This window comes from Peromyscus leucopus, chromosome 15 (genome assembly GCF_004664715.2).
Source record: "Peromyscus leucopus breed LL Stock chromosome 15, UCI_PerLeu_2.1, whole genome shotgun sequence".
Taxonomy (NCBI): domain Eukaryota; kingdom Metazoa; phylum Chordata; class Mammalia; order Rodentia; family Cricetidae; genus Peromyscus; species Peromyscus leucopus.
Genome location: NC_051076.1, coordinates 7,041,033 through 7,065,798, shown reverse-complemented (window position 1 = coordinate 7,065,798; position 24,766 = coordinate 7,041,033). Strand labels below are relative to the sequence as shown.

The window sequence follows — 24,766 nt, the reverse complement described above, 5'->3', positions numbered from 1 at the left end:
AGAACTACATCTCCCAGCGTCGCCCGCGCGGGCCCGGCGGCAGCAGGAGGCGCGCACGCGCCGAGCGCCGCCACGCCTGGTCTTCGGCGGTAGACCGAGCTGGTCTAGCTTAGTGGAGCGGGCACATCCCGGAGCGCGCGCCTCCGCGGCGTCGCGGTCCCTGGTGAGCCGCAGCAGGCTAGTGCCATGATCCGACAGGACCTCTCCACATCCTACCAGGAGGTGCGAGCCGGGCGGGCGCGGGAGGCGGGCAGGGCACCCCGACCCCCGCGCAGGTGGATGATTGGCACTCCGTGGGCGTGCAGGCTCTGCAGCAGGTGGAGCTGCTGCGTGGTCCCCGCACGCGGGATGACAGGGACCCTGGCCTCTGGCTGTGGAGAAAGCGCGTGGCCGGACGCTCCTCCGCGGCTCCCCGTCGCCTCCACGGCCCCACGACCCTTGCAGTTCTTTGTCTGTCGCCCGAGCCTCGGGCTTCCCCTTGCCGAGCCCCGCTCGCTCCGGGCCCCTTGTGCTCTTCTGTCGTGGGGCTGCCCCGGTCCTGCCCTTGGTGTCTTTCCGCGGCGCCGCATCCTAGGCCGTCTGCCACCACTCTCCAGGTTTGCTCGAGGCGGTGTAGCGTCTCCACACCGTTAGACCTTGTCCAACCGGAGCAGCCCAAGCTTCTCAGCATGTTTCCGCAGCTCAGCAGTTTGTCCCGGTGGCCATCTCCACCCACGGAGGCTCTGGCCACACTGGAAACTCTCGGCCTCCAGACGAGCTGGCAGAGTGCTGAGCTCAGCGCCCGGTTGAGTGAGTGACCCCGAGTGAACAACAGGATGCTGCCAGCTCCTGCTTCTGGGGAGTTTGGGGGTCTTGGCTTCAAAGGTCCGCGCTCAGCCACACATGGCCGCTATCTCCTTACTTAGCAGGGCTTATAAGATAATTTATCGAAGCACAGGCTTTTGTCTTGCTTGGAGAGCTAGGCCACAGGTGGAATCGGGTGTTCACTGGAGTCATGCCCGATGGGTAGAAGGCTGTGGAAGGGCCCTGTTTTGAAGTCCCGAGAAGACTGGCCTGCGTCTTTATTGCCTGGATTGTTTTGAGAGTGGACCTGACTGAGTTAGGTGTCTGCTGAGGGGAGGGTTTGGTGCTCCAGGATAGGGCTTTCTGAGAAGTTTGGCCGGGGGACAGGCAAAGACTTGTGATGGCTGCTGTGTGTCAGGACGGGGAATTGGGAGGAAGGGGAATTGCCGCCAGGCCTGGGTCAGGGTGACTTGGACAGGCTTGGCTCTGAGGAGTTCCAGTCTTCCTGGGACCACTGTCTCCCTTGAGACTTTGTACTTAAGTCATCTGGGATGAATGTGAAAGATCTCTGAGGTGTTTGTAGCCCAGCTGCAGCACTTACTTAGTGGTTAATCCCGGCACTTAGTAGGTGGACGTAAAAGGGTCAGAAACTCAAGGTCATTGTCCACTATAGTGGGTTTGAAGCCAGCCTGGGTTACATGCGACCCTGTCTCAGAGGAGGGGAAGTAACTTTACTTGATAACACTGTGAGCCTGGGAAAAGCTCTTCCCCTCCAGTGGGATGGAATCCCTCTAAACTGACTTCCCCTGCCTGCTTCCCAAAGCGTTAGGACGCTGACCCTAATCTCTGCTTTCTCAGTGCCAAGATTTCCCCATCCGACAGGTCAGGCGAGATCACTGAGGTTGCGGTTGCCCGGTACCCTGCTGCTAATTAATGCTGTTACCTGCACAGCCGTCACCCCGTTCTGTCGCTCGTGCCCACATCTGTGGGCTTTAGCGCCCACAGAGCCCTGACACCAGCTTCGCTGATCCCGTTTCTCTCTGAGGAGACTCTAAGCCCCATTTCCTCTTCCTCTGGGAAGTGGTTAAGACCATGGGCTTTGAAACTAGACCAAGGTGGCGTGATCCTGCTTCTTTGACTGACTCTGGCTGTGGGTTGGCGTTTCCCAGAGGGAGATATTGAAGTGTAACTCCAGTTCTTGCCCTATTTGGAACTGGAAATCATCACTCAGGTGTATCACACAAAGACAGGATGTACTGGGTTCCAATCCAGCGTGGTGAGTCCTTAAAGGCGCACCCCCAGAGGGGCACACCCTGGTGGGGGCCTTGTGAAGACGGAGGCAGGGTTAGGCATCGGACACAGCTATAAGCCGAGAATGCCAGGGATTGCTGGCTAGCACAGAAACTAGGAGAGAGGCTGGGGACCGGTCTCCCTCACAACCCAGGGAGCCAGCCTGCCGAAACCTTTACTGCAGTTTCCCAGCCTCAGGCTGTGAGAGAAGACTGTGGAATCAGCCGCACACATCCTGTGTCGTGCTGTCTTTGTGCCTATGTGACAATTATGTGGATGGGGGATGGGGCTTCTGCTTTTTAGCCTGGAAAAGGCAAGGCTGCCCCGCCACGCTGCTCACCCCTTTCTTCTCCTTTAGCTCAGCGAGGAGTTGGACCAGGTCGTTGAGAACTCAGAGCAGGCAGATGAGCGGGACAAGGAGCCAGCCCAAGTCCAAGGTGCAGGGGCCTTGCCAGGTGAGTGGATTTGGGGCGCTGGACATTGGCTGTGTGCGGCGGCTGCTGCTGGTCGGCCCAGTCCAGGCGCCTTGCCAGGGGAGGGAGTGGCAGCCTCCTCTCCCCACACGTGTGCCCTGGTGTTGGGTCTCGAGGTCTTCTCCGGTTCTAAAGCTCTACATATTTAATCAGCCTCCGGATGGAGGATGTGCTTCTCAAGGTCTGCGGTCTTGATAGTGGGTTTGAACAAGTTCCTGAGGCCAGGGCTCCCTTTTCCCTGAGGAGGTGCTGGCCGGCATGACTCTAAGGTCCTGATCCTGTCTCGGAGCCCTGTAGGAGAAGAGGTCCTTTGAGGCCCCTCCAGTCCTGCTTCCGGTGGGTGAGCTCACCTAGGCCTGGCCCCGCTTCAGACTCTACCTAGGCTTAACTCCCATGCGTCCATGCTTGGTCCAGTGCTTTCCCTGACCTCGGCCTTGTGTCCTAAAGCCCAACTGCCCAGCAGAGGCCATCCTTGTTATTTTATTTCTTTCTGAAATTCTCAATCTCCTTTTTAAAAGACTTATTTTTATTATGTATGTGTCTGTGTAAGTGTCTGCCACATGTGTGAGGATGCCGTGGAAGCTAGACGAGGGTACCGGGTTCCCAGGAGCTGGCATTGAGATGGTTGTGAGCACCTGATATGGATGCTGGGAAGGGGACTTGGGTCCTCTCTGTTCCGCTGAGCCACCTCTTCGGCCAACCCCCTTTTAACGTTTAAATTATTATCATGGGGGGGGGCACATGATGTGTGAGGGCATGAAGGCCATGGTGTGTGCACGGAGGCCAAAGGACAACTCCGTGGACTTCATTCTCGCCGTCCACCTTTAATGTGGGCTCCTGTGGTTGAGCTCAGGTTGCCAGGCTCTGGGGGTGGCGGCTCTTCCCTTCCTCTCCTAGTTAATGCCCAATCGATCTCGGCTCCGCTGACAGGGTCAGGCCCACCCTCCAAGACTGTCCCTGTCCTCTGTGCTGCAGAGGTTTGTCACCGACGTCTCTCTCTTCTCCAGTGAAGCCTGGTGACGGCAGACACAGCTGTTCACCTTAGCCGTGGCGAGTCAGCGTGAGTGAGTGGACGGAGCCACTCTTGGCTCCGGCTCCTTGCGTGGGCTCGGGAGTGGGTCCTGTTCTTTGGGTTCCTCTGTCTGTGGGGAGAGGAAGTCCTGTGATTCTGCTCAATGCTTGCAGGAGACCGAGGAAGGAGGCAAAGCAGTTACTGTTTCCCACTGCTCTCCCACGCCAGGCTCTGCCGTGCCCCCTCCAGCTCCCCTGCCCCCTCCCAGCTCCCCCCCACCTCTGCCCCCCACACACCACGTTTAATTCTCACTCTGCAAGGTGAAGTCCTCACTTGGTACATGAGAACCGCAGACTCCGGCTGGGTGAACATGGAAGCAGACTCAGGCACTCTGACCCTACTCCACCTACGGACTGGTGGCTTTTTAATTTAGAACATTCGTTTTGTGTGAGAGAGGGTGGGGTGGGCACTGTGGAAGTCGGGGACCACTTGTGGGTGTCAGATCTTCCTCTGTGGATTCCAGGAATTGAAGTCAGGCTATTGGGCTTGCAAGTGTCTTTGCGCATGAAGATTCAAACTTCCTGTTTAGAAAAGGTCTTATGTAGCTAGCCCAGGCTGGTCTTGAACTCTCTGAGGATGACTTGGAATTTTAATCCTACCCTGACAGAGATTTTGGTTTATCTGAGTAAATGTATGGATAGTCCTCGCTGTGTTCTCTTCTGATTGACATTTACTCCATGAGGCAGGGGGTCACCAGACTGCGGTAAACTTCTAGATGGTTATCTGGTAATTGATCTGCTCAGATGAGGGTGACCAAACGTGACCAGTTTCCCGTACTCTTCCAACTCTTTCCGACCACCGAGGATCAGCACCAGGAGGTCAGTTCTCAGCTTCCAGACTTGGCTCGACTCAGTTGGGTCTCCTGGGCGACTGAAGATCCACGCCACTCCTGTCTCTACTGTGTCTTTTTGAGACAGGGTCTCTCACTGGCCGGAGCTCACAGTGTAGGCAAGACTGGCTGGCCAGCGAGCCCCAGGGAGATGCCATCGCAACCTCTCCAGCTCTGGGATTACAAGCATGGCCCAGCAGACTTTTGACATTCCAGTCCTAGGGATTGGGCTCCGATCCACCTCCTTGATTGTGGCTGAGCCATCTCCCCAGCCCTGGACCTTTTGATTGGTTCCAATTTTTGGCTTTTGTGACTAGGCCTGCAGCAAATACAGAAGATGAAATACAGATTTCATCTTCTCCAGGTACGTTGGTGTATCGCTGGATCACGTAATATTCCTCTTCTTTCTTCATGTTATTTATTTTTATTTTTTTGAGACGGGGTCTGATGTATCTCAGGCTCCCTTGTTATGTAGGGAGGGCGGCCTTTGCTTCCTGCCTTCCTGAGTGCTGGGATCACAGTGGTGACCAGTGACTTCCCCGGCCCTGCGCTCTTTCTTTAGCTTCTATTTACATACTCTGTGATCTCTGCTAACTCTTCCTAACTTTGGATTTAGTTCTTTTAATTTTTTAAAAAGGAATTCATTGTTTCATCCACCTGAAATTTTATTTTGATTTCTGTGAATATACACGTGTCTGTGTGTGAGTATATGCATGCATGGGGTGGGGGGTCTGAGGAAGCTGGAAGAGGGTGTTGGATCCTCTTCAGCTGGAGTTACAGGTGGTTATCTGTCCTTCTCTGGATGCTGGAAATGAAACATCCTCTGCAAGGGCAGCAAGTGCTCTTAATTGCTGAGCTATCCCGAGACCTGGACTTGGTTCTTTATTTTTCTGGTTCCTTGTGGTGCAGCACTAGTAGCTTATTTGGGTTGTTTTGTTTTGTGTTTGTTTGTTTTTTGTTTTTTGAGACAGGGTTTCTCTGTGTAAGAGCCCTGGCTGTCCTGGAACTCACTCTGTAGACCAGGCTGGCCCCTAACTTACAGAGATCTGCTTGCCTCTACTTCCTGAGTGCTAAGATTAAAGGTGTGCCCCACCACTGCCTGGCTCCATTTAGTATTTATATGTGCACATGTATGTGAGAAGCTGCCCAGGGAGGCCAGAGGAGGGTGTTGGATCCCTGGAGCTGGAGTTATAGGCAGTGGTGAGCCGCTTGCAGGGAGGGCTGGTAGTTGAACTTGGGTCCTCTCGAACAGCAAGTGCTTGTAACTCCTGAGCCACGCTGCAGCTCTTGTCATGACTGTGTGTGTGAATGTGTGCACGCAGCTCTTGTCATGATTGTGTGTGTGTGAATGTGTGCACGCAGCTCTTGTCATGACTGTGTGTGAATGTGTGCACACAGCTCTTGTCATGACTGTGTGTGTGAATGTGTGCATGCAGCTCTTGTCATGACTGTGTGTGTGAATGTGTGCACGCAGCTCTTGTCATGATTGTGTGTGTGTGAATGTGTGCACGCAGCTCTTGTCATGATTGTGTGTGTGTGAATGTGTGCATGCAGCTCTTGTCATGACTGTGTGTGTGAATGTGTGCACGCAGCTCTCGTCATGACTCCTGTGTGTGTGAATGTGTGCACGCAGCTCTTGTCATGACTGTGTGTGTGAATGTGTGCACACAGCTCTTGTCATGACTCCTGTGTGTGAATGTGTGCACACAGCTCTTGTCATGACTCCTGTGTGTGAATGTGTGCACGCAGCTCTTGTCATGACTGTGTGTGAATGTGTGCACACAGCTCTTGTCATGACTGTGTGTGAATGTGTGCACACAGCTCTTGTCATGACTGTGTGTGAATGTGTGCACACAGCTCTTGTCATGACCGTGTGTGTGTGAATGTGTGCACGCAGCTCTTGTCATGACTGTGTGTGTGAATGTGTGCACGCAGCTCTTGTCATGACTGTGTGTGTGAATGTGTGCACGCAGCTCTTGTCATGACTGTGTGTGAATGTGTGCACACAGCTCTTGTCATGACTCCTGTGTGTGAATGTGTGCACACAGCTCTTGTCATGACTCCTGTGTGTGAATGTGTGCATGCAGCTCTTGTCATGACTGTGTGTGTGAATGTGTGCACACAGCTCTTGTCATGACTGTGTGTGTGAATGTGTGCACACAGCTCTTGTCATGACTCCTGTGTGTGTGAATGTGTGCACACAGCTCTTGTCATGACTCCTGTGTGTGTGAATGTGTGCACACAGCTCTTGTCAAGACTGTGTGTGAATGTGTGCACACAGCTCTTGTCATGACTGTGTGTGTGTGAATGTGTGCACACAGCTCTTGTCATGACTGTGTGTGAATGTGTGCACACAGCTCTTGTCATGACTCCTGTGTGTGAATGTGTGCACACAGCTCTTGTCATGACTCCTGTGTGTGAATGTGTGCACACAGCTCTTGTCATGACTGTGTGTGTGAATGTGTGCACGCAGCTCTTGTCATGACTCCTGTGTGTGTGAATGTGTGCACACAGCTCTTGTCATGACTGTGTGTGTGAATGTGTGCACACAGCTCTTGTCATGACTGTGTGTGTGTGAATGTGTGCACACAGCTCTTGTCATGACTGTGTGTGTGAATGTGTGCACACAGCTCTTGTCATGACTGTGTGTGTGAATGTGTGCACACAGCTCTTGTCATGACTGTGTGTGAATGTGTGCACGCAGCTCTTGTCATGACTGTGTGTGTGAATGTGTGCACGCAGCTCTTGTCATGACTGTGTGTGTGAATGTGTGCACAGCTCTTGTCAGACTGTGTGTGTGAATGTGTGCACACAGCTCTTGTCATGACTGTGTGTGTGAATGTGTGCACGCAGCTCTTGTCATGACTGTGTGTGAATGTGTGCACACAGCTCTTGTCATGACTGTGTGTGAATGTGTGCACGCAGCTCTTGTCATGACTGTGTGTGAATGTGTGCACACAGATCTTGTCATGACTCCTGTGTGTGTGAATGTGTGCACACAGCTCTTGTCATGACTGTGTGTGTGTGAATGTGTGCACGCAGCTCTTGTCATGACTGTGTGTGTGTGAATGTGTGCACGCAGCTCTTGTCATGACTGTGTGTGTGAACGTGTGCACACAGCTCTTGTCATGACTGTGTGTGTGTGAATGTGTGCACGCAGCTCTTGTCATGACTGTGTGTGTGTGAATGTGTGCACGCAGCTCTTGTCATGACTGTGTGTGTGAACGTGTGCACACAGATCTTGTCATGACTCCTGTGTGTGTGAATGTGCGTGTGTATCAGTATACAAAATTTGTATACAGTATGCAAAAATCCAATCCAATGTAAAATATTTAAAACTAGTAGTTGCTTTTTAAAGGTAAATTCAATAATCTACCCTTTTATCTTATCATATCCATATTCTCCCTTTTTTCTTCTCAGAGTAGATTCAATAATCTACCCTTTTGTCCTATCATATCTGTATCCAATTTTTCTTTTTTCTTTTCTTTTTTTCAAACAAGAACCCTGAATCTAATCTCCATTGTTTAACTTTTTTTCCTGACCATTAGCAATGACAACTTGTAATCAACCACCAAAACAATGACAAATATCCATAACTCATTGAACGATCAGAAATCACCTGCCCCACCTTTTGGGAATGTGGGTGTCATGTTCTTATAATTACTTCCTGCTGTATGGGGGTGAAGGCATCTTTAGGGGATCCTGAAAAGAAAATTTTGGGTTAATTGTCAAGTCCCAGGAGAGGTAGCTGTATCATTTGTTGTCCAGTCTCTGTGTAATGGGAAAGTGCAGGGCTTGTCTTAAGTCCCGGCTAGAGTACTCTATGAGGCTGGATCTTCTCAGCTAGCCACCTTGAAATTGTCCTGAGCAGTTTGTAGTCCAAGCCGATCTTTAGGTGGTATTTTTCAGATTAGTGGCATTATCATAATCCATGTGGAATCATCATTGTGGGGTCCTATCATCTTTTTGGAGACTTCAAAGGTCGCTGTTAGGCATGGTCATAGTTCATAGTTCACTGCAGAAAATCTTTTTCGTTGGACAAGTTTTCTGAATGATTTGTCCTTTTTCTTCAGATGTCTCATTTGTCCAGTGGTCTTCAGATTCCTTAGCCTTCATCCCTCTGAAAGACAAAAGCAAAACCCTTCCCCAATCCTAACTTTAGAGAGTTTCCCTTTTCTAAACTTTATCCATTTTGATTTATGGTTTCTCCTTAAATTTTTGTTTTATTTTCTAAAGCTGTTCTATCATCCAGTGTGGATTTTTACAATAGGCATTAGATTCTTTAATTGCTCTGGGAAGGAGTTTCTTCCCATGATGGCAGGAAAGGACCGAAGGGAATTTGACATGGGGGCCTGTGAGAGGCCCCATGGCAAAGGCGAAGGATTACCTGCATGCTCCTCTCCCTCACCGAGCCACCTGTCCCTCCCGGTCAGCATGGCTGCTGCAGAACAAGGATCGGTTCCCCCGCTGTTTTTGCCTTTCCTCCCTCTGCTCTGCTGGCTGCTGTGTTTGGTGCTTTCTCGCTGCACCCACAATGGTGGTTCCTTCTGAGTTTCGCTCTTCCAGTGGGATTTGTCTTTCTCGTAGCTGTCGGGCTTTATGCTGGTTAATCTTGATTGGTGATGACTTCGAGAAGTGCCAAGGAGACCGGAGAAGCACACTCCTTCTGGGTGTCTGTGACATGCTTCCCTAAAGAGGAATCAGTGGGAAGACCCAATACACGTGAATGGCACCTGGCAGCCCACAAGAGCACGGGGGTGGGGAGGGTGGGGGGTGGGAGGGGAGGAAGCCACAGCACGGGCACCCTCTCTCTGCTTCCTGATACTCCGAGGTGAGCCACTGCTCTGCTCTACACAGAGCAGCCTCTGAGACTTGGGAGCCTGTAAGTTGTCCCACTGAGGCATGCCGTCACGGGGACACGCAGCTGGCTAACACAGGCTGCCTTGAGCTTCCGTAAGGCTGCTCTGTGGACATGGATTCTTTCGGTTTTTTGTCTTGGAAGGTCTTTATTTCTCCCATATTCTTGAAGGGTAGATCGCATTGCTGGGTGTAATAACCCTTGGTTGCAGGGTTTCCACCGAGGGGTCTGCTGTTGGTCTAAGGGGGATGTCCCTAGTGTGACTTTTGTCTTGCAGATTTTACAGCTCGGTCTTGTGCTTTTGGCAGTTTTACTATAACATGCTGTGGTTAGACGTCTCCCAGTCATGCCTGCACCATAACATGCTGTGGTTAGATGTCTCCCAGTCATGCCTGCACCATAACATGCTGTGGTTAGATGTCTCCCAGTCATGCCTGCACCATAACATGCCATGGTGGAACTCTCTTCTAGTCATGCCTGCACCATAACATGCCATGGCGATCTCTCCTAGTCATGTCTGTTTGGGCTCCTAAAGTCTTTGAACATCAGTGTCCACATCTTCCCAAGATTAGGATGGTTTTCTCTCCTGTTTTATTGAATAGGTTTCTGTTCCCTTAACGTTTTTCACAAGCACTAAGAAAGATGAGCAAGCTCTGTGCCTTTCTCTCTGCATCCTCTCGCTGCCCCCACGTTTCTTATTCACATCCTGTGTTGTCTTCCCAGCTACACTGAACTATTTAATCACATTTTGAATCCTTTACCAAGCATTTTATCTATCTGGGTTTCTTTGGGACTTCTGCTAATTATCACACTCTTTGGAAGCATAATGTAACCTTGAGTTTGCATCTTTTTTGGTCCAGTGTGAAGACTTGTGTGTAGTGGACCAGTTACTTCTGCCGTACCTGGTGGCCTCCATAGTAACTGGCCTCTTGCAAACGCACCTCGGCGCGTTGGTTTGTTGTGTGACGTTGACTCTGCTGGGCAGTGCAGCAGCTTCTTGCAGCTTGTTCACCTCGTTCTAACGAGTTTAGGGTGGAGGGAAGGGCAGCAGGAGCGGAGACTTTGCAGAGAGGGGTCTGGCTGACCTGAGCCTGCAGCACCCGAGAATCCTGACAGAAAATACTTTATTCTCTTATTTTCTGAACTGAAAGAGCAGACTTATGACCTGATTGGGAGCAGGAGCCAATGTGGAGTTTGGGGTTGGGCTTCTGACTGCTTGAGAAGCCCGGATGCTCACAGCTCTGAGAGCCTTGCTTGGTAGGAAACAATGATGTCGGTTACAGGGCTGTTAGAAACTCTGCAGAGAGCACTCGGCGGGCGATGGGCGGGCGGCGGGAGCGGTTATGCCGCTGAGGAAGCAGACGCGCTCCTCTACGTCCCCCTTGGTGGTGAAGCCGGCAGGAGCGAGGGCTGCACAGCCACAGCCTGTTAACCAGGGAGAACGATGCTGGAGACCGGGTGCTGTCTGCCTGCAGATCAGAGGACAGAACAAGCCACCAGATTAAACACAGAGGCCAGGCCGCGGTGGCACGCACCTTTAATGCTAGTTTTTGGGAGGCAGAGATCTGTGAGTTCAAGGCCACCCTGGACTACATGAGATTAATCCAGTCTGAAAGAAACAAAGCCAGGCAGTGATGGCACACATCTTTAATCCCAGCACTAGGAAGTTGAGACAGGAAGTGATATGGCTGGGCAGAGAAAGGAGTATAAGGCAGGAGGAGACAGGAACTCCGGCTTTTAGGCTGAGGAGTTGGTGAGGTAAGAGGTGGTGGCTGTGGCTTGCTCTGCTTCTCTGATCTTTCAGCTTTCACCCTGATATCTGGCTCTGGGTTTTTATTAAGACCAATTAGGATCTGTGCAACAGGAAGTGAAATGGACGTAGGGAGAAACAGCACCATGGAGCAGGCACACAACCTTCCCATGCTTGGTGGCCCAGTGGGCAGCTTATCTGAGTTAATCTCTATGGATGCTTGTTTTTCCCTGACTGTGTCGTATTTTCTTTTCCTTTTATCTTTAAACATTTAGTGTGTGTGTGTGTGTGTGTGTGTGTGTGTGTGTGTGCATGTGCACATACAAACGTGCCATGGCACACGGGTAGAGGTCAGAGGACAGCTTGCAGAAGTTGTTCCTTCCTCCTTCCATCATGTGGGTCTGAGGATGGATCTTAAGCTGTTAGGCTTGTGGCAAATGCTTTTCCCTGCTGAGCCGTGTCTGCCGGTCCTGAGTCACATCACCTTTTATTCTTCCCATGTCTAGTAGTTAAAACACATCTTTATTATTTTGTATGTATTAGTGTTTTGCCTGTATATAGGTCTGTGCGCTACATGTGTGCCTGGTGCCAGTGGAGATCAGAAGAGGGTGTTGGATTCCCTGGAACTGGAGTTACAGATGATTGTGAGCTACCCTGTCGCTGCTAGGAATCGAACCCAGGTCCTCTGGAAGAGCAGTCAGTGCTCTAAACTGCTGAGTCATCTCTCTAGCCCCTCATGTCTAGTAATTTTTAATTGAACACTGGTGTGTTAGGCATGTTCTTCTAGGTGAACAGAACTAATAGAATACGTGTGTGTGTGTGTGTGTGTGTGTGTGTGTGTGTGTGTGTGTGTGTGTGTAAAAGCATCTGTAGACAGGCTTACGTGATAAAGTCCAACAGGAGAGGCACAGAACCTGGGAGAGACTTCGTCCACAGAGCCTGGTGCCTCAGCAGTCCCCCTGGTGCTAGGCACCTGGAAGCTTCCTCGAGAGCTGCTGGCGTTCTGTCTGGGTTGGAAGGCCTGGGAAGCTGGAGTTAGGCGTTAGCAGGGATTGGCAGTACTCACTCAGGAAGCAGCCAAGCAGGCAGGCCATGCTGCTTTCTCCTCGGGACACTTCCTATCTGGGCAGCCCATTGGCAGATGGCGCTCACTTTGACTGCAGATCCTTCCTCCTGCCTGGGTCAGTTCTCTCTGGAAAGCCCCAATCTCCTGAGGTGCGTCTCCTGGGCAGACTGAGGAAAGCAGCAATACAGCTGTAGGTCTGGATTCTGCTGTGGGTCTGAAGTATTTTCGTCTCAGCACAGCAGGGCGGAAGCTCTGAGGTGCTGACTGCCCTTCATGGTGGCCGCTGGAATCACCCATTTCTCTTCAAACTTCAGCTCTGCTTCCCCTGGCCCTTGGGGTCCCCAGCCAATGATTTGGGCATATCAGTCATTTGCAGAATTAGGGACCTCACCTCTGGGGCTCACCTGCCTTCAGAATTTTCCCACATTTAGCCCTGAACTCTGGCACCCTGAACCATGTCATTAGGGGTTGGTATGAACCTCAGGCAAAACGTGAGGCACTCACAGGCCATGCATATCTCCAGAGGGTGATATTCTCCTCTGCGTTTGCCCATTCTTTAATGCCTTCATTAAACTTCAGTACATTGTTCAGATCTTACCGTGGTCATCTGAGGAAGGTGGTGTGACCACGCCACTTGGTCCCTGTTGGAAGCCACAGAGACAGCAGGCCTTTCCCTCAGGGAGCTGTGGTGTGAGCTGAAGGGCAGAAGCATCATGGGAAGGTGAATGCAGGCTGCCGTAGCAAGCACGTCCTGGGTGGCTCTTATCAGGAACCCCCAGGCCTGGCACCGCCGTGTCTGAGGTCAAGGCCCCACAGCACTGGTGTCCAGGCAGGAAGCACCTCAGGGAAGGAGGGGTTTGAGAGGACACAGTCCGTCATGTCACGAGGCAGCGGTGACAGGTGGTTGCTGGTTGTATGGTGTCTGGATCCCATAGCAGAGGGACAGGAGTGCATTGCTCAGCACGGAGACCCTGCCGATTAGCCACCAAGAGGAGGTTTCATTGGGAAAAGGCATTTCTAAGTGAAGACAGGTCAGAGTTGGTTATGAACAGTGCTTCAGAACAGGCCTAGGAATGGCAGATATGTGTAGCACGAATCTTAACAGGTCTTATTAATAAAATCAAACCTGAGCCAGGTATTAGGGTGAACGCTGGAAGATCAGAGAAGCAGAACAAGCCACAGCTACCTCACCTCACCAGTTCCTCAGCTGATCCTGTTTCCTCCCCAGACCGGAAGCCTTTGAGTTCTCATCCAAATGTATCTCAGCTGAACTGTTGCTCAAAGCCTAAAAGCTTAACCTGCCCCAGTTCCTGGTTCTCACACCTTAAATACCTTTCTGCTTTCTGCCATCACTTCCTGGGATTAAAGGCGTGAGTCACCATGCCTGGCTGTTTCCAGTGTGGCTTTAAACTCACGGAGATCCGGATGGATCTCTGCCTCCCAAGTGACAGGATTAAAGGTGTGAGTGCCACCATTTTCTGGCCTCGATATCTAGTGGCTGTTCTGTTCTCTGACCCCAGATAAGTTTATTAGGGTGCACAATATTTTGGGGAACACAATACCACCACAGATACGAGCAGTTCCAGGACTGAAAGATGGGAAAGTTGTTAAGAAGAGGGGTGGGGTGGGGGTAGGAGAGCATGTGAGTCTGACTGAGACCACCAGTCCCTGCAGACGGTAAATGTGGTAACGTTGGTGGCCTTGGCTAGGAGGGGTGGTATGGAGTTGATGTGTCTAGGTACCCTTTGTGATGAGGGTAGCCTTGCCTCCTCCGTAAGGTAGGTGAGGGCCTGGTGGTAGCAGACCATGGCTGGATGCTCTGGTGACTCTGCTGTCCTGTGGGCAGGTGTGGACAGCGAATCTGCCTCCAGCAGCATCCGCTTCAGCAAGGCCTGCCTGAAGAACGTCTTCTCGGTTCTGCTCATCTTCATCTACCTGCTGCTCATGGCTGTAGCTGTCTTCCTGGTCTACCAGACCATCACGGACTTCCGAGAAAAGCTCAAGCACCCTGTGATGTCTGTGTCTTACAAGGAGGTGGACCGCTACGATGCTCCAGGTAGGGCCTGCTGGGCCAGGCATCAGCACCCCCGCTCTGGGGCTTTGCAGATACTGCCTCCCTGAGCCACCATTGTGTCCCCAGCACAGGCGGAGCAGAGCAGGAGTGGTAGGTGTGCATCTGAGAGCCAGCGCCAGGCCGTGGGGCACTGGGTGGGCAGGGAGGGTGGAATTGGAGCCAGGCTTTGTTAGGCATGAGGTGGGCCGCAAGTGCTTGTGGGAGGAGGAGCAGGGCCTTGGGTGTGTGCAGGGAGGCAGTGGGCCTCAGCTGAAGGCCAGGGAACAGGGAGTGTGTCAGTTACTTTTCTACCGTTGTAACAAAACACCATGGCCAAGGAAACTTATAAAAGAACGCACTTAATGGCTTACAGTTTCAGGGGGTTAGAGGCTGTGGTGGTGGAGCAGAGGCATGGCAGCAGGAACAGCTGGAATCTCACAGCTGGAATCTCACAGCTGGAATGGAAAGCAGGAGGCAGAGAGCACACTGGGAACAGGCATCAGTCTTTTGAAACCTCAATCCTGCCCTTAGCAACACGCCTCCTCCAACAAGGTCTTCCCAAAACAGTTCCTCCAACCGGGGACCACCTCCTCAACGTCGGAGTCCATGGGGCCATTCTCATTGGAAGTTGCACAGGCTGGGGCAGGGCTCGGAAAGGTGGTGGGCTATGGAGGCGGGTGCACACAGCCAGACAGGGCCTAGCCCAGAGGGCTCCGGCTGCTCTGTGGACCCTTCTCTGCACGTTGGGGTGACTGATCCCCGAGTACTGTTATCTGCCGCGGTGGGTGATCTGCCTGGCCCTGGGCTCAGGCCCTGCCCACCATGAGTGTGCCGCCTGCTCTGGCCCCGAGTGACACCAGGACATCCTGCACACAGGCTAGAGCCAGAGTTGGGGGTCCCCCTGCCAGGAGCTCCCAGATGATTTCCTTCTTGCCTGGCTCTTGCTGTGCCGGGGCTCTCTGGGCCCTTCTGGCGGTGTTTGCTCTCATCCCTCAGCTCTGGCGCGTGTGATACCATGTGTCATCGCTGGTGTTTCTGCTCCAGGGTCCTGGCCTGGGAGCCTGAGTTGAGAGCACCCAGGACACTATGGGGTGTGTGTTCTTGGAGCTCCCAGCAGAGAGGAAAAATGAGCCCTGAGAACCGTACGGCCCAGAGCCTTTGCAGCATCTCACTGTGCCGTGGGATACTCTGGTGGGAGTGTTGTGAGTCCCGGAAGCCATTCCAGGCGGGGCAGGGTGACTGAGGCGGGGCATGCCCTCCATTGGAGTGGGGCTGTGCCTGTGCCTCCACCCCCTATTCTGCGCCTTGGCACTTTCCCAAGGAGGGAGGTGTGAGCTGATGGAGAGAGAGTACGCAGGACTGTGACTTCTGACACTTGCCGGTTTCTTTTGTTCCAGGGATCGCCCTATACCCTGGTCAGGCTCAGCTGCTCAGCTGTAAGCACCACTATGAGGTCATCCCACCTCTTGCCAGCCCTGGCCAGCCAGGAGACAGGAACTGCACCACCCAGAGGATCAATTACACCCATCCCTTCTCCAATCACACCATGGTAATGCCTGCTTCCCTGGGTTGTGTGTGTGTTGTTAGCCACACCCCCTAGGGATTATAGCCTTCCTTTTCTTATAGCCTGCAGGCATGGGCCCTTGGTCCTTGGCAGGTGAGAGGTGTGGCAAAGTACTTGCCGCTGGGGCTGATAACCCTCAGGGCTTCCTGCCTGACGGGAGGGTGGCAGGGCTGCAGGTGAGTCTGCCTGTGGTTATCAGTGTCACTGAAAATACCAGTTTCCAGGAATTGTCACCATTCCTGTGGGTGGGGCCAAGGAGTCCATATTTTGAGGAATTTGCCAATGTGAAGCTGGGTGCACTGGGTGGTGAGGATTGCTGACACCCCACATCACAGCTCAGCTGGTGACCATGCAGAGCTGGAGGGGTATGTGAGATGTGGCTCGGGACAGAAAAAAGGACAGGAGTGTGTCGTGCTGTGGGGCCAGTCCTGCTCCATGGAGTGAGAGGAACCACAAGTTGAAGAAACTGCACTGAGACTCGAGCTGATTGGTTTCCAGGCCAGGCCACTTCCTGGAGAAAAAAAAAAGCCTGATGAAAGGATTTCTGCTCCTTACAGAACAGGATAGGATAGGGCAGGAGGACAGCCCTGCACACTGGTAGACCAGAAGGCTGGAGGAGCTAGTGTACCATGCAGATTACTGATTGGAACTGGTTGATGGAGCTGGCCAAACAGAGAAGGCTCATAACCCAGGACAGGACTGCTGGGTGGTGCCGGCCTCTGGCCCCCAGCTCAGCATGACTGAGTGACTGAGTTTGGAGCATGGCTGACGGCTGGGACTCCGGGACTTTGTCCCCTCTGGTTGCAGAGCTGCTGGGCAAGGTGTGTCTCTGGGTGCCAGACCTCAGGACAGCCTCTGCACGGGCTGAGGGAAGGCCCTCTGCTCAGGTGTGGAGACAGAACTGCTGCAGGGATCTCAGGCGGAAACCTGGCCTGCTGGTGCTCCCTGTCCACAGTTGCAGTGCTCCCGTGGGTGGAGAGTGTTAGGCAAACAGATGTAAGCACTAGGGAGACATCTGTCCACCCTTGGGCCACTACTTGGCATCTGAATCCTGTATTCCTAGCTGAGAATGGACAGTTGGTGTCACTGGATGTCACATGGATTCTACAAAGCCAACATGAAATAATGACCTGAAATGAACCGGCAGATTCCAGTCAAGAAGAGGGGACCGCAGCCAGGAAAGTGGCATCTGGACTCCCGCCTCACCTCATTCTCTCTGAGAAGCACAATAGCCCTGGTGCAGCTGTGCCCGTTCTGGGGACCCCTTCCTCCCCCATGACCTGGCATGCTTCCTATGAGGCAGCTGCTCACACTCAAAACTGTTGTATTGCTATGGTAGTTCATAATTTAAATACAGAACCCGTGAAATAAGGGGCACAGAAGTCAAGTGTTTTCACGGGAAGGATGTTAGGTGCAGTTACCACCTCCAGTTCTGAGGGATGGTAAATATTCTCCATCAACTCCTTCCAGCCACACGCTGTGAACCTCAAAGAAGTTTCCTCCTCCCTGGTCACCTGCTCCCTGAGCAAAACCCAGCGTGTAATGACGTCATGAGGAGACTGGTGTGGGGTGTGTGGGCATCCAGGGCACATGGGAGACTGAGGCGGGAGGACCTTGCTCAAGGCCAGTTCAGCCTGAGCACCGCAGTGAGACTCCGTCTCTGAAAAAGGACCAGGGGGGGTAAGATGCAGCGTTGTGTCCACGTGGTGAGGATGACTGGAGTGTTCACAGCTGCTCCGCCACTCTGGTGACAGCCAGCCAGGGCCTGTGTGGCAGGGGACAACTGGAGCGTTCACAGCTGCTCTGCAACCCTGGTGATGGCCACCCAGGGCCTGCATTTCTGCTGCGGTGTGCGGCCAGCTCCTTCCTGCTGCTCTCTGGGAAGGTGGCTGTTGCGAGCCTCATCTGCAGGCTGGTCTGCATGGCTGCAGGCTTGGCTGCTCACATCAGAACTGGATGTTAGGAACCTGCCCTCCTCCCCAGGATCTGCTTCCAGCTTGAGTTACCGGGGACGGGCTGAGCTGGCAGGCTGGGAGGTGGCCTGTTCTCACTGCAGGGAGCTGTTAATGTGCAGGCTCTGGCTGACTGAGCCCGCTGAGTCCCGTGACAGTGACCCCTGTTGAGGGTTTTATCAGGTCACTGCCTAAGTCTTCAGGTTTTTGTTGACTTCCTGGTTTCTTGTGCTCCGGATTTCATGGTGGTTTGCCTGTAGCCAATGATTTGCTTTCGCACAGCCAGGGTCACCCCCTTTCCGGTCTGTAGGATTGGTGTGCCCCTCACTGCCTGGTTTTCTCACCACCCACAGGTGAAGCTCATACCGCCTCTGGCTTTTCTACCTCCTGTAGCATTGAGTTGCATCTGACAGTGTGCCGGTCAGGGCACAGGCTTGGCTCCTGTGTGGAAACGCACTTCCTGAGGGAGCAGCCTGACTGGCGGGCAGGGTCACGTGGGCACTGCTGCTTCACGGGACTGCCCAGCAGTGCCGCTGTCTGTCCACATGGTCAGGGTCAGTTTCTGAGCACATGCCTGCTCCCTGGAAGGTGAAGACTAGAGGCCAGGGAGAGTGAAGGCCAGGGGAGGGGAGGTAATCTTCTCAGTGACTCCACCAGTTGTCTCAGTGGAAAGCGTTTAGCTGGGCGTTACAAGCTACTGTTAAAGTACATTTAGGAGAGAGGAGAGCGCATACTGCAACAACTGGGCTCTGGGAAGAATATGTGGGAGGGACCAGCCCAGCCCAGGGCACAGTCGCCTTCCTCAACAGCGTGATGTCATTGGCAGCCCAGTCCTGGCTCAGGGACAGACCAGTGCAGGGTACAGGAAGGCAGGAGGCAGGTTGGGAGCCAATTGCTTGCAATACCACATAAAACTAAAGCCAGGCGTACATGGTATGTATATGTAAGATTTAAAACATGACGCCTGGGGAATGTGGAAGTACTGGCATTCCTTCGCAAACCAACCCAGAAGGCATAAGAGAAAGACGAACAGCCTTCATTCACTGTATTGAATCGAAAACTCCCGTCAGTAGATGACATCAGGAGCAAGGTTAACTGGGACACGCCAACCCCACAGGCAAGAGCAGACGTCCTCACCCAGTAAAGGTGCTCCACAGCGTGGGCAGCCTGTGCAGGGGGACATGTGTCACACTCAGCTGGGCTCAGGTGCTGTGCCTCGAAGTCCCCCTGGCCAGCTTGCATCCCTGAGCAGGAGGGTTTGGCTGCCGTCGCTGGAGGCTGCTGGGTGCCCTGCTGTGGGTCTGCCAGCCAGTGCTTGTGGGTGAGCCTCTGCGGGCCTGTGTGAGCACTGGGGGCACGTGCAGCTCCGAGCACTGAGACTCTGACTTGTTTCCCCACAGCAGTCCGCCCTGATTGTCCAGGGACCACAGGAAGTGAAGAAGCGGGAGCTGGTGTTTCTCCAGTTCAGCCTGAACCAGAGCAACGAGGACTTCAGTGCCATTGACTACCTCCTCTTCTCCTCTTTCCACGAGTTCATGCAAAGGTGGCTGTCTCCTGCCTTGCGCATGTCCATGCTGGAAATGTAGGGGTGAAGCTGGGGAAGGGGAGCAGGGCTGGCTCAGGATAGGAGGTACCCTAAGAACCTGGTGGTCCGTTACGTTAGCTGCAGTTAAGCAATTGTGGATGCAGTGCCGTCTGGAGAGGGCTCGAGGTCGGCCTCGGCTGCTGAGGCGCCTCCTTGCCTGCAGATGCCTGCCTGCAGATGCCCGCAGACGCCTGCAGATGCCCGCAGATGCCTGCAGATGCCTGCAGATGCCCGCAGATGCCCGCCTGCTGACAGCTCCTGTTGTCTTCAAACACTGAGGGACAATTCAGTGCCATCTCTGGGCTTAACACTTGGTAGAAAGTAGGAACACTCCTGTCTGTCCCTGCCTAGTCTTGCTGAGCCGAAGGCTCCATTTCTATGACGTAGGATGATACGTCACAGTGGCAGGGAGGTGACTGTCCACTGAACAGAAAGTCACAGACCACCTCTGCCATCCTTCCCACCCTGGATCTCTGAGCCCTGGCCTCAGTATCTCCCCCACTGAAACCCTTATTCTCCCCAGTGAGCCCCCCGTCTGCCTTCGTGTCTTTTTCTACGTAAACTGTTTACAGTTAGAATTTTCCTGATCCTTCAGTGGGAGGGTGGTGGTGTTCTAACCGTCCCTTCTAGGAGCAAGCTCTGTTTTTGAGGCAGGGTATTACTCTGTAGCCCAGGTTGTCCTCCGGGTGCTGAGGTGACAGGTGGATGCCACTGCACACTTGCTCTCTTGTGCTTAGCTTCTGCTTCATCTACAGTTCTCAGAGGGAGGCTGAATTTCACTGAGTGTGGCACGCCATGCTTCAGCCATAGATCAGGGTGCTTCCAGAAACCCAAGTGTGGGTGACTGAACTGGTGTGGGGGGTGATGGGAGAGGGAAGGAGTGTGCCCATGGTGGAGGTAGGGTGGGGGCGGGGACTATGGAAACCAAACAAAGGTATAGCCAGGTTGGGTGTTGCTTTTGATGCTACCTGACCAACAACCCTGGTAAGACAGTCAGATTCTGGAGAGGGAGCAGGGAATCCATAGCATCCTGGTTGTACCAGAAAAGAAACCTGCTTGACACTGGACTAGAGTTTGCTTTGGCCACACTGGGCTCCAGCTGTTGGGCCTGGATTAACCTGGACCTTCCTTCTCTCACTTCCCCAAGCCCAGACAAAGCAGGCTTCATGCAGGCCTGTGAGAGTGCCTACTCCAGCTGGAAGTTCTCAGGAGGCTTCCGCACCTGGGTCAAGATGTCACTGGTGAAGACCAAAGAGGAGGACGGCCGAGAAGCTGTCGAGTTCCGGCAAGAGGTAGTGGCTGTTTCCTTGGCAAACATGATGATCTCCACAGTTGAATCTGTGGTGGAGGCAGACTTTGAGGGGAAGGGCCTTTTGGGTAGGGTCATAGGATATCTTTAGTAGTCCTTGTGAAGGCTTCATGTGCTGAAGGCAGTCCACAGCAGCTTGCTTGTTCTCCACAAAACTAGCTCTGTGCCTATAGACATGGGAAGCACTTCCTGATGCTGCCAGGGATTGTGGGGAATGAGGGGACCATAGTGGGGTGTGATGACCTGTGAGGATGCAGAAGATGAGCTGATCAGAAAGCTTTTGGTCCCTTGGCCCAGAGCCAGGAGCATGCCAGGTTGAGGCAGGAGGATTGCTGGGGGCCTTTTACTGTGATCTGGGAAGAACAGGGGAAGACAGAAAAGGCACGTCTGTGGGATGGAAAGGGATCTGCTTGCTTCTTCGGGAGTACAGCTTCATTACAATTGGAAATAATGTAGCCCTGCCTCTGCCTTAGTGATGGTTTTTCTAGTTCTCTCTGTGCACGTGGAACCCTGGCACCTAGGTCTAGTCAAGGGACAGGATTTTTCCTGCCTTCAGTGGTGACAAACACTGAAAACAAGACTACGAAATGCTATTATAACATGACTGCCCAGTCCCACGAAGCCTTGGCTTGTCCTTAGTCACTGCACTCATGGGCAGCCCGCAGTAAATCTCAGCATTGACTTTCTGTGGCCAATGTGAGCATCAGATCAGAGGTGGCCGTGCCTTTCAAGCCTGTCTTCTCACCATTATCTCACGGAGCTTCTTTCATAGCTGACTGGCAGATCTTATCACTTACCTACTAAGTACTTATAGAGCTGCCTTGTCCCATGGAGTGGGGGCCACACTTTGTCCCTGTAGACTTGAAGGGTTAGACTGCTTATCCCTTAAGACCCAAGTATTTTGAAATTTGGGACTTTTGAATTTGTCTTCTGTAGTAGATTGAATATGGCTTAATTGTGAGTCTCGACATCTGATGGCAGATTCTGGTGACAGGCATTGCAGTCTTTTCTCTCCCAAAGAACTGTAAAGCCCCAGCCAGCTCTGGTACCAGTGAAGAGGTCTTGTATGAGACTTGACTTTCCTTCCCTGGAAGATGCTGTTAGGAGAGCCAAGGGCCGAGTCCCTTCCTGCTGCTTCTTCCCAGGTCCAGGCAAGGGAGGGCCCAGAAGTGCTAATTCTCTGTCTGTTCTGCACCTAGACCAGTGTGGTTAATTACATTGACCAGAGGCCGGCCGCCGAGAAGAATACTCAGTTATTCTTTGTGGTCTTTGAATGGAAAGATCCCTTCATCCAGAAGGTCCAGGATGTAAGTACTGCTAACAGTGGCCTTCTTCATGTCATCACAAGACATCCTGAGATGATCGTGGCAATAGGGAAGAGATTCTAAAGCTCAAACACGGACACTTCCAGATCCCAGGATGGAGTCTGTGAGATGAATGTATTTTTGCTGTCACCCTTGGCCTAGGCTCTGTGTGAAGGGTGAGGCTTGAGGCTAGGACAGCTAGGGAGAAAGGAACTGGTTTACAGCTGTGCACGTAAGGTATGGGTGCTGATGTTCTTCACCTGAGCTACCTGTTAGGAGAGGCTTATTTTGGCCCAAGTAGAGCCCTTGAAGTCCCTTGAAGCATGCATCCCAGCAGTCCTGAAGGCAGAGGTATGGCCACTGTGCATATGTGAACAGGGGCTCATCCCGTCTCAGATTACTCCACTGAACCAGGCTTGCAAACGCTTTTTTTTTTTTTTAGCCACAGGTGGGAATTCCAGAACTCACCTAAGTTTGGTGAGGGAAAAGACTCTATAGAAGAGTCCTTGTCCTGCATGCACAAGGCTGAGTCCATCCATCAGCACTGCACAGGGATAAGAGTATTCAATGGAGACCAAGCTATTGCTTTAAACCATTGAGAGACAGTAAACGGCTGTCACGGGGCTCCATGGGATCAACAACTTCAGTTAAAGAAAGGTTTTTGGCTGAGTGGCTGGAGAAAGTGCAGAGCTGGAAGGATTATAAAGTCCAGACAGGACAACATCCCAGCAGGGGAAGGAAGGCGCAGAGGCCGAATGGCAGAGTCCACGTGATGAGTGTAGGGGCCACATCTGGAAACCAGTAACTGAAATGAGAAGACTTTGGGGGAATTTATTGAGTCACTTGTAGGACTAAGGCACTAAGTTAAAGCTCAGCATGAATGTCTTACAGTTTTGAGAAGGAATGTCCTCCGAGTTACTTCATCATGTGGTGGGGCTCATGGCTCCCCCTGACCAGCTGTGGGCATTAAGTCTCAATGAGTGGACGCACGTGGTGCTGGTGACTCCAAAATCTAAACCACAGAGTCAGGGTTGAACTCCAAAATCTAAACCACAGAGAGTCAGGGTCGATGCAAACCAACAACCCCATTTTCCTCTGTTCCACAGATCATCACGGCCAATCCCTGGAACACCATTGCACTCCTCTGCGGGGCTTTCCTTGCCTTATTTAAAGCAGCAGAGTTTGCCAAACTAAGTGTGAAGTGGATGATCAAAATCAGGAAACGATACCTAAAAAGAAGAGGCCAGGCAACAAACCACATAAGCTGAAGCTGCCGTGTCCCGCACTCCAAACCGACGGAAGCCTTATTCTCCCATTGACAAACCAAGCCACCAGCAATCCTGTACTCACTTGAAGGGACCTTGCAGGGAAGGACAGTCTTTCAAACTGGATGGTCAAACCTGGCCCAGGAGGCTGTTCGAGCCCACAGGCAAACATCCAATGAATAGCCTGAAACTTATTTAAGTACTTAAATTATTAACAGACATTTTACAGAGCTGTCTAGTGCCTTGGAGGGGGTTTGTGGAAGGCAGCTTTTTCTCATTTGTTCATTAAATAGTTAAGCTCCCTCTTTACCTTAGATTTTTTTAAAGTGGACAGATATGCCCTGTATACAAAATTCCTCATGACTTTTACACCATCTACTGTTGTTACTTAGCAACTTGTCAGAGTCTAGATGAGACTTTTTTTTTTTTTAAATGTAGCCCTGGTGGAACTCATTGTTTAGACCAGGCCTACCTCTGCCTTCCCGTTGCTGAGAACAAAAGCCAGAACCACAGTGCCTGGTCTTACATGAGACTTTAAAGGCTACTAGAAACTAGTGATGACATTTGTGATGGGCTGTGTTGACGGAGGTGTGAGCTCAGTGGTCGCTGCTGGAAAGCACTTGCACAGATGTATATAGTAGGTGCCTACTTAGTGTACCTTGATTTCATTAACAGGTAAATAAAGTTGGGCTAATACAAAAGGAGTGAGTGTGAATACCCAGTAAACTGGACGTGTTCACACTGTGACCACCGACCCAAACGGCACCACGGTGGCTCTGACCCGAGGTCTGTCACCACTGCTTCCAGGGAAGGTAAGCTGGACATACCACACTATGAATAAGCTGCTTAGTAGGTCACTGTGCCCTGAAGAAACACTCACCTAAAATGGTGGCCTTTAAGGCTTTGACAAATAGCACTTATATAAACCAAAGCCTGTCTTTTCCAAAGTGTGTGTCCAGAGGGAATATGGTAACATTCAAAGAATTCACAATTAGGCCTTGGGGAATCTGAAGGGAAATGCTCACATGTGTAAGTTAGGCATTTTTGTCTCCAAATTTAGCAGCAAGAAACTGTTTTGGCTGAATGTCTCGAAATAAACTTGTATAATGAAACATCCCCTGCTACCTTTCTGTTTCATAGATGTACATGAATTTAGATTTTAGACAATTTTTTAAATAAAATGCCATTACAATATGTAATGGCGAGCATAAACACATCAACAACATTAAAAATAAGTGAAAGGCTCCAGGTCTATCTAGGGGCAAGAGTGCAGCCCTGGTGGTAGGGTGTGTGCTTAGCATGGTTATAAAACTCTAAGTGGCGTATCACTTTAATAATTAAATAGCTAATGAAATCTGCCTCAGCGAACACTAGAGCTTTCCTGTATTGTGAAAAGTTAAGCTATTACATTTGCTTTAGATAATTAGGAAGTATTTTTGCCTACTGATTGAGTAGAAACCAAACTCCCACTTTCTGGAAAGGCAAGCCTGTGTTTTATGGTAGGGTTGGGTGTTCCAGCTGTGAGCAGCACAGGGCCTTAAGGGAGCAGCTTGTGTGACAGGATGACAGAGGGACCCTGGAAAGTCCACTGCTTGATAATGTGGCAAAAATTA

The 24,766-nt window shown here is 52.0% G+C and overlaps 1 protein-coding gene across 2 annotated transcripts; it reads left to right on the top strand.

Annotated features, from left to right (window-relative positions):
* The first annotated feature begins 64 nt into the window (after positions 1-64).
* On the top strand, positions 65-24,267 carry Pacc1 (proton activated chloride channel 1). 2 transcript variants are annotated; one of them, XM_028861904.2, is made up of 8 exons: positions 65-222; positions 2,432-2,528; positions 13,968-14,177; positions 15,572-15,723; positions 19,091-19,233; positions 20,423-20,567; positions 21,784-21,891; positions 22,995-24,267. In XM_028861904.2, the coding sequence occupies exons 1-8, from the start codon at positions 187-189 to the stop codon at positions 23,154-23,156; spliced, it is 1,053 nt and encodes a 350-aa protein (XP_028717737.1). In that variant the 5' UTR covers positions 65-186; the 3' UTR covers positions 23,157-24,267. The 2 variants fall into 2 exon arrangements, with proteins under 2 accessions (XP_028717737.1, XP_037067023.1); XM_037211128.1 differs by lacking the exons at positions 20,423-20,567; positions 22,995-24,267 and having other exon boundaries at positions 21,784-21,895.
* Positions 24,268-24,766: the final 499 nt, after the last annotated feature.